This window comes from Heliconius melpomene, chromosome 19 (genome assembly GCF_056956725.1).
Source record: "Heliconius melpomene rosina isolate 202511_hmr_F chromosome 19, ASM5695672v1, whole genome shotgun sequence".
NCBI classification, from domain to species: domain Eukaryota; kingdom Metazoa; phylum Arthropoda; class Insecta; order Lepidoptera; family Nymphalidae; genus Heliconius; species Heliconius melpomene.
Window position 1 is genome coordinate 5196480 of NC_140407.1, and position 16883 is coordinate 5213362.

General features: G+C 32.7%; 2 protein-coding genes across 2 annotated transcripts; one reads left to right on the forward strand and one right to left on the reverse strand.

Annotated features, from left to right (window-relative positions):
- Positions 1–154: 154 nt before the first annotated feature.
- On the forward strand, positions 155–4523 carry Nop56 (Nop56 ribonucleoprotein). Its single transcript, XM_085203621.1, has 8 exons — positions 155–309; positions 658–862; positions 1181–1348; positions 2400–2598; positions 3038–3301; positions 3426–3580; positions 3909–4079; positions 4275–4523. Exons 1-8 carry the CDS (start codon positions 307–309, stop codon positions 4487–4489), a joined length of 1380 nt encoding a protein of 459 aa, XP_085059747.1. The 5' UTR covers positions 155–306; the 3' UTR covers positions 4490–4523.
- A 434-nt stretch (positions 4524–4957) lies between these two features.
- On the reverse strand, positions 4958–14495 carry Polr1B (RNA polymerase I subunit Rpl135). Its single transcript, XM_085203619.1, has 20 exons — positions 14297–14495; positions 13872–14201; positions 13605–13697; positions 13277–13423; positions 12871–13043; positions 12222–12471; positions 11516–11671; positions 10876–11042; positions 10365–10512; positions 9988–10048; positions 9502–9698; positions 8951–9104; positions 8288–8378; positions 7905–8100; positions 7228–7442; positions 6928–7066; positions 6605–6811; positions 6113–6316; positions 5590–5754; positions 4958–5291 (listed from the first exon to the last, which is right to left on the reverse strand). The coding sequence occupies exons 1-20, from the start codon at positions 14381–14383 to the stop codon at positions 5076–5078; spliced, it is 3396 nt and encodes a 1131-aa protein (XP_085059745.1). The 5' UTR covers positions 14384–14495; the 3' UTR covers positions 4958–5075.
- Between the last annotated feature and the right edge of the window lie 2388 nt (positions 14496–16883).

Here is a 16883-nt window from a genome sequence, read left to right on the forward strand (position 1 = left end):
AATTCATAACCAATAAGTTCTTATTCCTCTTGAATAATCTTTTTTAAGAATAAGATAAACATTAATTGTGTTCTTAACTAAATAAATAGTTTAATTATAATGAAACTAATAATAAAACGTTTATAATTTTTAGTTTAAAAGTAACGTATAAAATAAATTTAAGCAAATACAAATTGAAATGGAACGTCAAAAATTTATAACCTAAAACTAAATAAGGGACGCGGCTGGTATGCGTGTTTCTGTAGTGTTCAAAACACACGTGCTTATGAAAATAATTATGTTAGTTTAATATAAACATCTTTTACAATGGTAAGGTTTATTTATATATTATTATAACTTATAATACATACTGTAATAAAAATAAATTCAAGAATCTAATGTAAATATAATATAGACTGATTCGAAAATAATTTTCACACTGTCTTAACAATAATTTTAGTTTATTTTAACTTGAGGTGTATATTATTTTTTGTTTCACAGAAGTAAACTACTCATTATTATTTTAAAATATACTTAAGTAACTTAAAATGCTAACAATTTTTTTAAACCTCTATTCGTTTTCAACCATCCATAAGCGTTCATTATGAAAACTGAATTCGAAATTAAAGGAAAACAAAATATATCAAAACAATATCTTCAAAATGATTATCATTTTAGAGTAAACTATACGTGCTCTTCGAGCACAGCGCGGGCTTCGCCCTTTTCCGCGTGGCGGAGTTCGAGGAGGTCGCAGCATTTCTTCCTCAAGTGGAGGAATCAGTCACAGACTTGCAAAGATTCAATTCAGTGGTCACACTCATTGCGTTCCAGCCTTTCAAATCTGCCGTGTTAGCTTTGGAGAACATTAATGCTATATCTGAAGGTAATTTAAATTTTTTTATAAAGGGGAAATTTACAAAGTGTTCAATATTGAAAAAATCAAGTGTAACAAGCAATTTCTTCTAACTTAACAAAGTAATATAAAGCCTAGTGTTAAAAATATTGGCTGGCCAATACTTCACTTTTATAGCAAACTAAAATGTTTATACTTCATTTTTAATTTAAATATTAAATATAAACATTACATTCTAGTGAAGTTTTAAGGACACAATCACTAGATTTATATTCAGTATTACTTAAGAATGTCATGGAACATAACTACATACAGTAAGAAAACATTATATCAATATTTTATTTATAGGTATTCTACCAGAAGATCTAAATCTCTTCCTTGAAGGAGCATTGCCAAAACGCAAGAAACGAAGCAAATGTTCCCTTGGAGTATCTGATCCCAAACTCGGTGCAGCTATCAGCGAAGCATTAGAGATACCATGCTCTCACACTGGAGCTGTCCCGGAGGTCCTCAGGGGTTAGTTTTATTGTTTCTTATTTATACTTCTATTATAATAATTTATTCTACTAATTAGGAAGCCTGTGGTTAGTGTTGGTACAGTACAAAATTATCATACAATGATTATTTTCATTCAATTTTAAAAATATTAATGTAAATTAATATTTATTACTATTGTTTTCAATATTAAAAAACAATAAATGAGACTTACCAGCAATGTTGGAAAATGGTAAATGTTTGGACTATTTCCAAGAGTTTTGGGTTCAAGTTCTGCTGTTATTGTGTGAATAACACTTGAGAAAAAATTTAAATTAAAAATGTTATTGTTGTTCATATTTCTGCATTGCCTGCATTTAATATAGATTTAATGATTTTATGTGTTGTGAGGTCGTCGTGTCGCAGCAGCACAAAGTGTGACTGTAACGCGACGGTTGTGGGTTCGATCCCCACTCGAGTAAGTGAAATATTTATTTACGTTTATATTTCCATTTCTACGCTCTGGTGACGAGGCAAAGCGCGCCATTGAGTTCTGCCACCAACACGCAATGCCTTTAAAATTCGGCAGAAAGAGGAGAATGGAGTGTCTTAACACTAGGTTCCCTCTGCCTACCCTGCTGTGTGCGGGATACAGCGTGAAGCTGAAACATAAAAAAAAAGTATATGTAATTAATCACTCACTTATATTTTTTTCGTATTTCCCCACTCATGCACAAATTGATCTATTGCAAGTTACTATAGCTTGGGGTAATAAAATTGTGCCAGAGTATAGCAATTACAAGTTATGCCAGCCTGTGACATATCATGGCCATGGACAAAATTATTGCTACATATGTAATACCACTGCATCCACCTCTATATGAAACAGTTGTGGAATCAGTTCCCACTCGGGCAAATGATTTAATTTAATTTTTCTGTTTTCTTAAAACAAAAATGTGACATTAAATACTGCCACTATAAATTAAGACAGAAAAAATGTTTTAACACTAAGTTTTATTGCCCTTGTAAACAGCCCAAATATACTAGAAATTATTTTTTTTCGATATTTAAACCTATTTCTTTCTCCCATCAGGTATAAGACACCATTTCCACGCTCTCATCAAAGGTCTAACACTCAAAGCATGTAGTGTAGCCCAACTGGGGCTCGGCCATTCATATTCACGGGCTCGAGTCAAGTTCAATGTACACAGAGTGGATAATATGATAATACAGTCAATAGCACTGTTGGATCAATTGGATAAGGATGTTAATACATTTTCTATGAGAATTAGGTAAGTAATTTTAATTTGTGTAAATTATTAAAAAAAAAAATTGAAAAAGAAAATTTTACTTTTAGAGGAAATTAATTTTTAAATGGAAACTTGACATTGGCAAAGTGATATGTGCTCAACTGACACGCTCAGAACGCCAGATTTAAAGAACCATACCACCATACCACCAAAAATTTGTTCTATTCACTCTATAGCTAAATAATTACGAGATACAAATAAGTTGTGGGTTTGATTCCCAGATATATTTGAGTTGTGACTTCAGTGTATTTTGTTTCTTTATTTTTCATGTACACTGTTTACAATTCTTTTTATTCCAATTTGAGGTTTGATAATAAGAAAAAAGTATATGAAACACATAACTGAAACTGAAAACTAAAAAAAATATAATATAAATTTGTAACAAAAAAAACTAACCTCACATTTATTTTTCTTTTTTTAGAGAATGGTATTCCTACCATTTCCCAGAGCTCGTGAGCATTGTGCCAGACAACAACTTATACGCAAAATGCGCTGAATACATAAAAGATAGGAAATCTCTGACCGAGGAGTCAGTGGAACCTTTGACAGAGATACTCGGTGACTCAGAGAAAGCCCAAGCTATAATAGATGCATCTAAAATGTCCATGGGCATGGATATTTCACCTGTTGACTTGATTAATATACAAATGTTCGCTGGACGTGTGGTGGCTTTGAGTAATTATAGGTAGGTAATTTATTTTAGGTATTTTTAAGCTTTGCGCTGCATAATCTAAAAAATTATAAAAGAACTAAAATAATTACATGAAACATTTTTGGTTTAGGTTACATGTCTGATTTGTCACTTACAGAAAACAAATAGCCGAATATCTCCATACAAAAATGACGTCGGTAGCACCAAATTTGACCACGCTTGTAGGTGACCAGGTGGGAGCTCGTCTCATATCAAAGGCTGGATCGTTAACCAGCCTTGCTAAGTATCCTGCTTCTACTTTACAGATTTTAGGTGAGATTTGGTTTTATAGTTTTTTGATTTTGGCCACTGGCTGGTGGTGCAGGGGCATAAGGGTGTGACTGTAACCGTGACGGTTGTAGACCCTATTCCCAATTAGGAAAATGAAATATTCAATGTTTTCGTTTTCTTGTCCTGGTAGCAAAGGAAAGCGCGGCGTTGAGTTCCGATTCTCAACACGCCATGTCTCAAGATTTCGGTGAGATTGAGGAAGAGATTGTGGAATTCTCTTAACGAGGTTCCCTCGCCTACTCTGTTATGTGCGGTACACACTGTGTAACTACAAAAATAATTTTAATTTATCTTCTTTATCTTTTCATAGGTGCTGAAAAAGCTCTTTTCAGAGCTCTAAAAACTAGATCTAAGACACCCAAATATGGTCTCCTTTACCACTCAACATTCATTGGTCGAGCTGGACTCAAGAATAAAGGCAGGATCAGTAGATATTTGGCAAACAAATGCTCCATTGCATCCCGAATTGATTGTTTCTCAGGTTTGTTTTTGTTTTTTGTTTTCCTTTAAGATACTTAATCTAAATGATTAATTTATATTTAATATTTTTTTTAATATATAACCTGGTGTGGTTAGTCCTCATTAACCTTATAAAATTATATATGTTGAATTTGAAGCTATACTTTGTTATGCATTCATATTTACTGTAAAATAACCCCTCATGTCTCAAAAACAGAAGTCCAAACATCAATATTTGGTGAAAAACTCCGTCAGCAAGTCGAGGACAGGCTTAAATTCTATGAAACTGGTGACATTCCTATGAAGAACATTGATGTGATGAAACAAGCTATAGAAGAAATGGAAAAAGATAAGCCAAGTGATGTCAGTCTTACTAACAGTAGTAAGAAAAAGAAGAAGAAGAATAAGGAAGTTGCTATGGACTTAGATTGAATTTCTTAATATGAATTATATGTTTGAATTAAAATGGTGTTTTATTATTTGGAGTTAAGTTTTTTTAGGTTTTTTTTAAATACATGATCATGGCAGTTAAACAGTAATTGACATCTTTGTACATGTCACCAAATAACTTCAATTTCTTACAGAAGTTAAAAAACCACCAAATGTGTCTCGAAAAACAAACAAAACTAGCATTTCATATTTTTAAGGTTTAACTGGGTGTGGTTTCGATCCCCACTCGAGGAAATAAAATACTTAATTATATTTTCATTTCTTGGCTGGTGTCGAGGAAAATCGCGGCTTTGAGTTCCGCCACTCAATACTCAATGCCTCTAAAATTCGGCGGAAAGTGGAGAACGGAGTGTCTTAGCATTAGGGTCTCTCTTTCTACACTACTGCATTCTAATTTAATTTTTTTAAAGGAAAAGATTTTTGATAATGATAAAGTTAAATATATTCTCGTCTTTTCTTAACGTCATACATTTATTCATTATTTTTTCAATAAAAAAAATCCCAAACATAATTTTCATATTATAATTTTATGAAATGTATTTATTAAAATTGATTTTTACGCAACGACCTAACATGCCTCGATCGCCATTTTATTGTTACAATTAATTTTCACATTAATATTAACAGATGCCAATTGAGTTACAAAGAACTTGAATATGTAAGGAATAGACACGGACAGTAGGTTGCCTTCTCCGCATAATCTGCATGTGTCTTTTGTACCGTCGCTGTCTGTGTTGCCAGCTATGGGGCCGAGGAGTGTTCCGCATTTGGAACAAAGTATAGCCTGCAAAAAGAAAATATTATAAGAGATTAATTTAGAAATTTAAATTTATTATTAAAGGTAGATAGAAATTTAAATTTATTATTAAAAGTAGATAGAAATTTAAATTTATTATTTAAGAATGAGTAGAAAAGGTTTATATAAAAAAAAAATATATTTTTTAACCAAACAGGATTTTAACCAGTGCAAACTGTATTTGCTATGTTACGGTTTCCAAGAGGCGCGATTTAATCTGTTTTAAAAATATATGATGCCTTTTTAAAAAATATTTTACCTTACTAATTGTACCAAAACTACTAACCTCGCTCTTATCAGAACAATGAAACAGTCTATCCTGGAGTAGAAATGCCGCCCCATGTGATATCAGAGCGTCACGTTCCATCTCACCGAGTCGAACCCCACCTCCACGCCTTCTGCCTTTGACTGGCTGACGGGTTAACGCATCCACTGCGCCTGTTGTACGTACCTTGATAGTAAGAAATTAAAAAAAAATACATTATTTTCGCTTCACGTTGTATCCCGTATATAATCAGAGCAAATTGAGGTAACTTGAGGCCGTGTTAATGATCTTTTCGCCAGCATATGAAGATTATTCATTCGTACGACTGCGTATCAAACAAAACCCACTAGAAGTAAATGGCAAGACACGAGATTACACTTCACAGTACGATCGACGAGTTGTGGCCGCTCTGAAGTTAGCTGTAGATGGCTGCGCAGATTTGAATTTATTTTTGATTATTTCTCTCCCGACGTAGGCTTACGTTAAGGCGGCCACGACTCGTCGACCTTACTGTACTTACCATATACCAGAAATCTCCACTAACCTGCCATTTATCAGAAACCATATGCCTCAACCGCTGATAGTGTACCAATCCGCAGAATATATCAGCAGATAGCTCTCTGCCGTCCACTCCGCTATACAATCTCTCTGTACCGAAATAATTATAACCACCGGCTTCTAGAACACGACCGAAGTAGTTTATAGCCGTGTCGTGCTCGGAAAAACGGAATGGAGACGCGTCGTGAACCTTTGGAAAAGAAAACATATATATTATTTTTAAACGGTTTTATTTAGCTCACCCCGTTTGTTTGGATATTTGTTTGGGTCAAATTTAGTAATTGAAATTTAACCCTCTTCCCGTTAACCGATTGATCTGAAATTTGGTATACGCCTTTGATTCTGATGATAATACAATTATTGTATAAATATGCATATTTCCTATTATATATTATTAAATTTCAAAAATTCTAAATATATGTAATAACATAATTTTAATTTACACTTTTAACAAAAATATATAAAAATTAAGACTTACATGTCCATGCAAACACGCAGCTTTTCCCGCCATACACTCTACCATCATGGCGATTGTCATTCTCGAGGGAAACCCGTGAGGATTGAACAAAATGTCGGGAATTAAACCTGATTCTGTAAACGGCAAGTCCTCGGCCGCCCACTTTTGTGAACAGATTCCCTTTTGCCCAGCACGGGAAGCGAACTTGTCACCCACTGTTGGGTTACGCTGTGAAATGGTACAGAAGTATATCTATACTAATATTATAGACTTATAAAAAAAAGGTCTAAAATTAAAATTCTCAAAATGAATTGAAAATAATATATATATAAATAATCTATTACCTGTATCCTAACCATGACACAAGCTTTTTTCAGCGCTCTGGGGGAAAAATCTCCACATAATCTCACACTATCTACAAAAACTTCTTCTTTCCCGTGATATTTGGACACTACGAATTGACTTTTTTCTCCGTCATAAAAGCTGTAACGAAAGAAAGTTTAATTTATCGAAACCCTTAGTCTCCCCTGTCTACGTTAGCGTGGCAAAAAAAATGAGAACTACACCACCACCACCCCAGCTACATTCATCCTCATTGGGATCAAACCTAAACCTCATTTACAAATATAATTAAAACACCATACCAATAAAAAGGATCTTCAGGCTGTACTCTTGCACCGACAGCTGGTAGACCATCTTCATCTATATACTGAACTAATTCAGGCTTAGACGGATCTCTACAGAAGTATGAAGAACTGTTTTTTAGTTCTATAAAATTAGACTTGTACACGGTGCCCGCCGCAAAACCTCTCTCGTATGACGATTTGTTTATTATCATTGCGTCTTCCATGTCGTAGCCCTGGACAAAAATATTGTAAGGCATTTTGATAAGAAAGTTATTAATTTTTAATTTAGAATTAACAAAAATATCATTCTGTATGGAAATGTAACTACAAATATAATTATTTTTAATACATATATTAATATTATAGTCTGTATAATAAATAAATGGGCTGAGTCTATAAACCTGTGATTTCTTTAGTGTGAATGAATGACTGACTGATTTTGCAAACGTATGCTTAAAATATATATGAATAAACTCACAGAATATAAGTTATAACAGCCAATAAAGCATTAGTGCCAGTTAATAGTTAGGATAGTCATTAAAACCGAGGCTGTCATAGATAAAAAACTAAACCACTAATAATTATGAATGAAATTGAGTGAATGAGTGAGTGAACTTATGATTGAATGACTAAATTACCTAGTTAATGAACAATTAACCAATAAATAAACTACTATACAATAACTAAAAACCTACCGTATAAGATATAACAGCCAATATGGCGTTTGTACCAGCCGGATAGTCATCTAAGCCTAGGTTATCATAGTGCAGTGGTCGAAACAGTGGTGTAGCACCGCTTTGTAGGCGGTACAATTTCGTTTCCGCGTTAGTTTGCCATGTATGTATGGGCGTACCCATCGTTTGTTTACCCATTTGACATTGGTACATGTTTCTGAGAAGAGAAGATTGAGTACAGAATTTGTTGTAACAGACTATAGTTGTCAGTGTTAAACTTAGTGTAAGAAATATTATCTAGGTCTACAAAGCAAAAGGAAAATTACTGAAACACCCTTCCAAAAAGTTATTAATTGCATAAAATAATATTGTCAAGAAATAACTAAATTAGAATCTACACTTACCGTGGTGACTGATTGCAATCGGGCATTGGCACCAATTGTGCAAGATTACTCATGAACGCCGATTTCGATAACTCCAAATGCGTTGTTTTACCTGAATATAAATTATTATAATACTGGTAAAATAAAAATGATTTTTTTTATGATTTAAAAATACTAAAATTCTAAACATTGCACAACAAAACGCGACGTTGAAATCTATCAGTTGACACGAAATAGAAAAAGTAGAGTATCTAAATAATACGTCTATATCTATACAGAGTGCTTAGATATAATCTTATACTAGACAGAAAAAAAAACTTGTTTTTATAAACTTTCACTTACTATACTAAAACCTATCCTACAATAGAAAAAAAGGTTCCACATCTATACATATAAACAAAAAAAAATTAAAATTACCTAAAATTTTCTTTGGAAGCCAGTCGTGGCGCAGAGACACAAAGTGTCTTTGTAAACCGACTGGTTATGGGTTCGATCCCCACTCGAAAAAAGCAATATTTATCTAAAATTTATATTTCCATTTCTTTGAGACAAAGGAGTTACGCCACTCAACACGCGATGCCTCCAGAACTAACTAACATAACACTAGGTTCCCTCTTCCTACCCTGCTGTGAGCGGGATACAGCGTGAAGCTGATTTAATTTAATTTTGATTTATTTTAATTACCTTTAATAATCTCGTTCTGGGCAACAGCCACATCCAAGTAAAGTTGTTCCATAGTCCCTATAAGTTCCAACTGGCCGGTGGTCAAATTGATGACGGGCCGCATCATACGAGCTTCCGACGTAAAAAAGAATATACCTGCGTATTGAGCACAGATCTGAAAAAGAAGAAAAATACTAAAAAAAACTTTTATTATTAGTAAATATTTTAAACATTATATACATGTGGAAAAAAAAATCTGAACACCCGCATATATCATTATTTATAAAAATTGCCAACAAACTTAAGTTACTCTTGTCGCCTACAAAAACATTCCAACGTGCTAGCCTGCAAATTAATGAATCCAGCTAGCTCATTTAAAAGAGAGACCGTTACATTATGTGTTTATACCAACGGGGATATACCACCAATGTCTGTAAGCTCTTACCCATCAGCTTAATGCCCAGATGAGGCAGTTGCAGGTTTCTTTGATGTTAAAAAAATAAAATAAAAATTGCCAAAAAGCTTAATTGTTTTGTACATAGATATTAACAAATAGACACTTTATAAATCACCTGTTTCTTTGGTATCAGTACAATCTCCGTAGTGATTGGCACTTCGCCTTTCACTTTTAATGTTCTTACGTACGAAGTAACTTTACTCGCTATGTCCTCTGGTAGGAAACCCACGAGTCTACCGTCTATTAATACTGGGTATTTATAGACATCGTGGGCTGGTGGTGTTTGGGTGATGAAACTTATTGGTTCCATGCCTAAAGGGAAAAAGGAAAATTATTAAATTTCATTTCAACTGCAACATGACGACAGCATTAACAAAATAATTATAATTTTAACAAATATTTGCAATAATATAAACAATGCGTGTGATTGGTTTAGCTGGAGTATGAGGAAATGTTTTGCTAATTTTTTTATAGAAAATCTACAAATTTATTAAGTTAATTTTTACAAATACGGTAGGTTAAGTGGCGGAATACAAGGTCTACTTATATTACTAAGAAAATGAAGATTTATATTTTTTCAATATACTAATAATAAACTTACCACATTTCTCCAGAACAAATGGCAAAGCAGCCAGTTGGTCGGGATCAGGTGGTTGTGTCACCTAGCATGAAGATAATTTAATTATATTTTTTATTACTACAGCTTCACTCTGTATCTCGCATATAGCAGGATTGTAGGTAGGCCGAGAAAATAATAAATAACGTATATGTAGTTATAAGATTGCAAAGGCTTTACATCCTCCTTGACATCTCTCTATAGAGATAGAAAGTTGTCAGGGTGCTCTCAGCACCCTCTCTAGTTGGGAATTTCACTCTAAGGGGACAAATTATATAATGTTGTGCGCATTTCCATGAAGAGCGAGCCCCGGTGGATGTCCCTGGACTACAACCGAATTAAGAGTACAAACAAAGGTTCACCTGAGCAGAGGCAGTGAGGTGGTTAAGCAGTCCGCAGGGCGCGCCGTCCGGCGTGTGCACCGGACACACGAAGCCCCACGCGTCCGGCAACAGCTGGCGGGCCTCTGTCGTACGCATCTCCATGAAGAATGAACCCCGGTGGATGGCCCTAGGGTACATGAACAAAGGATTATTATTAATTTTATTTTATTTTTAGTTTTACAATGATTTCCATATAGAAGTAGGTACGCAGAAGGATCCTAGTGGTAAGATAATCTGTTCCCCACGCCTCGCCAATTGCCTTGAGGCATTGCGTGGTGGAACTCAACGCCGCCTCGTATCAATATTGTTAATTAATTGACAAATAAAAATGTAAATAAATTAAATAATAATATAGAAAAGAACAATGTAAAAATCCAATCCAACAAATTTATTTATTAACAATTATAGAATTAAACAATTATAGAATAGAGTATCTTATCACTAAATTCACAATAAACTAAAAACAAAAAGAACGACCATAAAAACTTACTTGAAATGCGACATATATCTCATTCTATTAATATTCTCAGCTACAATAGTTAATCCTTTGTATTGAGCGAGGTTCACATTGTTAGAGGGCGCGTTGCCGGTCGCTAGGAACGTCTCCATTCTTTGTTCAAACGAACCAGCCATTCTTAGTATGTTCTGTAGTTCTTTCTGAAATGGGGATTATATATTCAATATTTATATTAGGTTCGAAGCCAGTCGTGGTGCACAAAGTGTGCCTGAAACGTGACTGGTTATGGGTTCGATCCCCACTCGAGGAATTGATATATTTATTTAACTGTATATTTTCATTTCTTCGCTCTGGAAAGTGGGGATCGGTGTTTCGTAGTGGAACAAGAAACGAGATGGTTTAAGTATGATTCACAATCAGGGGAATGATTATATTTAAAGCATGGTATACATTCTGGTAATTAAAGCGAGGCATTGAGTTCTACACTCAACAGAAAAATTTTCAAAAATTTGACAATGTGTAATGGAACGTTTTTACATTAACTTTGCGGGACAAAGCAATCCAGCTTTGCGGGACAAAGCAATCCAGCTTTGCGGGACAAAGTGAGAAGCTGTTGAATAAACATATTGAAAGAAATTAATCATACCAAAAAAACAATAAATAAAATACTTACTGCATTCCAAGAAAATTTCTTAGCTGTTTTCGCTTTTTTTAATATATTCGCCTTTGTAATATATAACAATGTTTGCAAACGTTCCTTTAGAACCTGTAGGTATAAATGTCCTCCCACTTGTAACTCTTGAACCATCACAGCGTCAGCACCTTCAACCTAAAAAAAACATTTACATATTTTTAAAAAGTAAAAAACACTTAGATGCCATTTTAGGATATAAAAATACTCGTTATTCAAAAAAAATTGAATTCCTAGTCGCCTAGTTGACTAGGAATTCAATTTTTTTTTAAATTAGAATTACACTGTATTCTGCCAATTGCAGAGTAGACAAAGGGAAACTCTCTTTTGGAGACAGGCGGAATTCAACGCCGCCTTTGTCTACCACTACGAAAAAAATTAAAGAATTCATTACTATTTGTTGAGAATTAAACTCATAAAAGTCGCGCTTACAGTCATACGCTGTGCCACTGCACCCCAATGACCTTGATGAAACTGATCAAAAATAATTAAGCATAAAATAATTACACATATTTTCATAATTATGATGGAATCTCATGGAATGGAATTTCATGGACTGATAATATAAACATAATAATAATTATTTTTTATGATCATTCCACTAAGTACAGAACTTTACTCCAAAAACTACTATTATTATTGTTTAATATGTAAACAAATTAAAAAAAGCAAAGCAAGATCTACTTACCTTACACTTATTCTGTGCCAAATCAAATAACTTCTGCGCCATATATATTAAAGCGTGAAATTTATCACTGTATCCATTTAAATGTATCAAAACACATCTACTTAAAAGGAACTCCGCAGCATCCTCATCCGTTTTCCAAGGTGGCAACTCTGAAAGACGAGGCCTGAACATTCTTCCGAGATAGGATTTACATTCAGATGAGGTGTGGAGACCTTGCTCATGGAGTTCTCGAAGCATATTTTGAATACAACTGTAATAGAACGGCTTAAGTAAACAATTTTTAAGTTAGTTGTGGTGCATACAAGTAAGCAACTGCAAACTGGAGAGGTCAATCTGATTTCCACTCTAGGAATGAAATATATTCATTTCAATGAGGCAATGAGGTGAGTTGAGTTCTGCCACTCAACACACAATGCCTCTAACTATTGTCATATAATGACAAAACCATATTGTATATAAAAGATTGTATGTTAAGTATCAATACTAATGACTTACCATGTAAAGTAGTAGTAAACACAAATAATTTACAGACATCTAAATAATGTTTCTCTTGAGTGTGAATGAAACCATTATAAAATCAACCATTATAACAATCAGATGTTGCCCCACTGTTCCAAGAAAACAAAATATTAAAGAACATAATACTTACTTGACATAATACAAATCATTTTTCTTTCCATTCAGCAATAATCTATATATATAGTGATCTGGACAATCAACTAGACACTTCATGATCAATATCAACGGAGCATAATACATTACTTTGCGATGAGAAAACATAAGCTTACAGGTGCCATTTTGTAGAAAATGAAGAACATTGTTCTAGAAACAAACAGAAATAAAACCCACAACCATAATATATAAGGCTTAAAAAATTGGATTTTTTAATAAAGATTACTCAGTAACATTACGTCTTATTTCTTATAAGACTTTTATAAAACTATAAAAGAACAACTGGAAGATACCCAAGCCCAATTTAAATACATTCATTGGTAGCTAATACACAAATTTTAAATTTAATTACAAAGTTTAAAAACTTAAGAAATTTTACTTACAGTACTAGTTTGATCTGATTTCACACAGCGCACCAAAATACCATAATCAGAGAACAAATTGCCTCTCATTTTCCATCCTGATCTTTTGATAGCAACTGGATAGTTACGTCTAGTCACTAACAGCATACGGGCCAAACGCTCATGACCCTGTAGGTTGAAGAGTTGATTTATATTTTTTAAACTTTAAATTAAACAAAAATATTATTATTAGTGAAAAACAAACTGTATCACAAAAATGGTTAAGCATAATTAATATAGTTTAATGGATTTATCTAAAGCTAAAAATGATTATAACAATCAATACCAGTGAACCTGTGAACAACAGTACCTTTATTATGAAATATCCTCCCCATTCATCTGCATGTTCATTTTGTTTTACAAGTTCTTCTGGTGACAAGTCAGCTAAATGACACATTTTAGACTGAAAATTGAAATGAAAGAGTATAACATTTTTACATAAAAACATTTTTTTTTCTTTGGTGACAATAAGAAACATACAGAAAGGTCAGCAAGTCGTTATTTTGCTGAATGAACAATGTGCAAAATTTGAGAATGCCTGATCTTTAGTGATTGGATATACTGTAATATATTTTACCTTTAACATAATAGGTAATGCACCAAGTGACCTATCCATTGTGGTAACCTGCCCATCGATATTAAAACTTAATCTAATTTTAAAATCTCCTTTATAAGTGGCAGCTCTTTGCCGACATTCTGTAGGACTAACTTTCTGATTTTTTACACCCACTGCCTCCATTGGAACACTTGGTTTAGCGAAAGCAGCTTCATCTATAGTTATTTTAATTTTTTCACCGCTAGGCATTTCAAATTCAGCAGGTATTAGATCCGCTATGGCAGCTTTTAACCCATCTTGGACCATGTAATTGAACGAGTCTATATGCGGTGTTCCCAGACATTGTAAATACTAAAATGTAAATAATTTCAATAATTTAGGTTATATTAATAGTTTCATTTTAATTTAGTAAACAATTATAATGTAATTTCAAAGTAAACACTTACAGGGTTAGCTGTCTTTGGAGGTTTTCGATAATTAGGATTACTGGTATAAGCCAAAGACGGCTTTTGTAAAATCTTTTTTGGGTCCATACTGTTATAAAAGCACTGTCATTTAATAAAATTGATTATTTTACACATAAGTGAAAACTAAAAACACGTGCGAATGAAGTTGTCAAATTTCACACAATAATTAATTGACATTGACAAATTGACATTAGATAAAATGTAAACAATATACAGATATAGGAACATTATATGTATAAAAAAATTTTAAAAATAAAAATGCATTATTTTGAAAATGTAACTAAGTAAGAAAGTTACTAAATATCCATAAGAAGCGCGGGGGTGAGTTCCGCTGCTTAAAACATAAAGTTTTAGATTTGGGTTGAAAAAGGCTATTGAATGCAAAAATGTTATATTTTTAAACGCAAATTTTAGTATAAGCAAAATGTGTGAAAAACTTGTAAGGCGCTAATTTATGTACTATAATATAAAGTGTAAAATGTGTATAGTTTTAAACGTAAAAAATGGTATATTATCTATTATTATATACGCATACTATTCTTGTTGTTTTTATCTGGATAGATAAAAATGATTATGTGTTTAAAGTTTAATTTCTTATGTTAAGGCTTGAAAATCTAAATAGAATTTTTGATCATATAGTACTTTCGCTTACTCTTTATGACGAACGCTTACAAAAGCTAAGTTTATTATAATAAATAAATTGCATCGATTTTTATTCCATTTCCTATAATATTACTAATTTACTATTTATTATATGCTTTCCGAAATCACAACCATAATTTATAAAAAGGCACGCATCAACTGCGCCAATACATTGTCCATACTTATATTATAAATATATCAAGAAATGCTATTAATAATTCACGAAGCGATTATAAACAATTAGTTTCATAATATGGTAAATAAATCCTAAGGGTATTTCGTGGGCATATACGATGCCATTTATAACAATTGAAATGCAATCCAAGCCACTCATACTTTTTCATATGTAATTAGGTCTGCAATATTATTATGTAAACATTTCTTGATAAAAAACTGACTGATTTTTTTACCTTCACACAGATTATTTCCCATTATCCGTACAATCTTCGAAACATTGCGTGTGGCGTTTTGACTTAAATTCATTATGCCGAGTGGGAGTCGAAACCACAACCCTCGCGCTTACAGTTACACTTTATGGCACTGCGCCTAGACAGTCTTATTAAATCTTATTATAATTAATATATTAACTTATATGGCTAACATTGTTGGACGGCGTAGGCACCTACCTACTCTATGAGGAAATTATTATTAACGTTACCTTTCTTAATACATTTTAATTTGACATTGTTATGAGGGTACTTTGATCTAGATTCATATTGAAATGTCATTTGCCTTCTGCGCTTCTCAATCTTATATATACTTAAATATATGTATTTTTAAATATTTTGCTTTGTTCAAAAAGTATAAATTACATACTCTTTTGTTTGTTTTCTTTTTTTTTCAGGACGGTTAAAATTAAATTAAATGTTTTTACACCCTGTCTATTGTTTTAAACTTTTAAAAATAAAACTAAACTTTAAAGTATAAAGTACTACTTATACGAATAATTTTTTATTTCATTTTTATTTTGTGACAATGATGATAGTCAATAGATATATTTTTTCAAATTAAAATACGTACTTCAATGTCGTTCTGTATATGTTCAACTAGTCTCAGTGTACATGGATTTCTTGTGCTTATATCGCAGAGTAGGCAGAGGGAACCTAGTGTTAAGAGAGCCTCCTCTTTTCCGCAAAAATTTACCCGAGTGGTGAGTATTATTTTATGACAGTGATACAGAGTGCCGAGTGAGTGTACGAGATACTGCGTAGTTGTTGATTGGTGAAGCCCAACGCCGTACTTCGTATATCACAACGGGGAAATGTAGGTAAATAAATTAAATATAATCATACAAGTTGGGATCGAAGCCACAAATGTCGCGCTTATATTTATTTATTTATTTATTTATATATACTTTATTGCACAAAATTACAAAAAAACAATGTGCAAAAGCATTCTCTCCCAGCCAACCTATAATATATAATTATAATATTACGGATATTCTAAATAAAAGAAATAAATAAAAAACATAAAAATATAAACCATATAATAATATAGCATACCATATATACTCCAATATATACAATTAATTAAATAGATGAATATTATATATTTATGTTATTTTATGCTTACGCTTATAGTTAGACGCTGTCCTACCACGCCACGATGGTGGCCTTTATGACTAAACGAAAATACTTATTTGAAATAGTTTACCTTAAACTAACACCCTAAGTAATTTTTTATACTTATCAACTGTTTAAAATTTTTTTTAATTTATCATATGCAAAATTCATGATAAATTAAATCGGCAGAAAATGGGGAACAGAGTGTTACTCCAGGTTCCCTCTGCCTACCCTACTGTGTGCGGGGTACTGCGTGAAACTAATTTTTTTCATGATTAATAATGATAATTAACAATGAAAGGAAAAGTCCTTGATATAATTAGCTTTTCTCGTGACTTAGTCCGCCGTTAATACCTTTATCT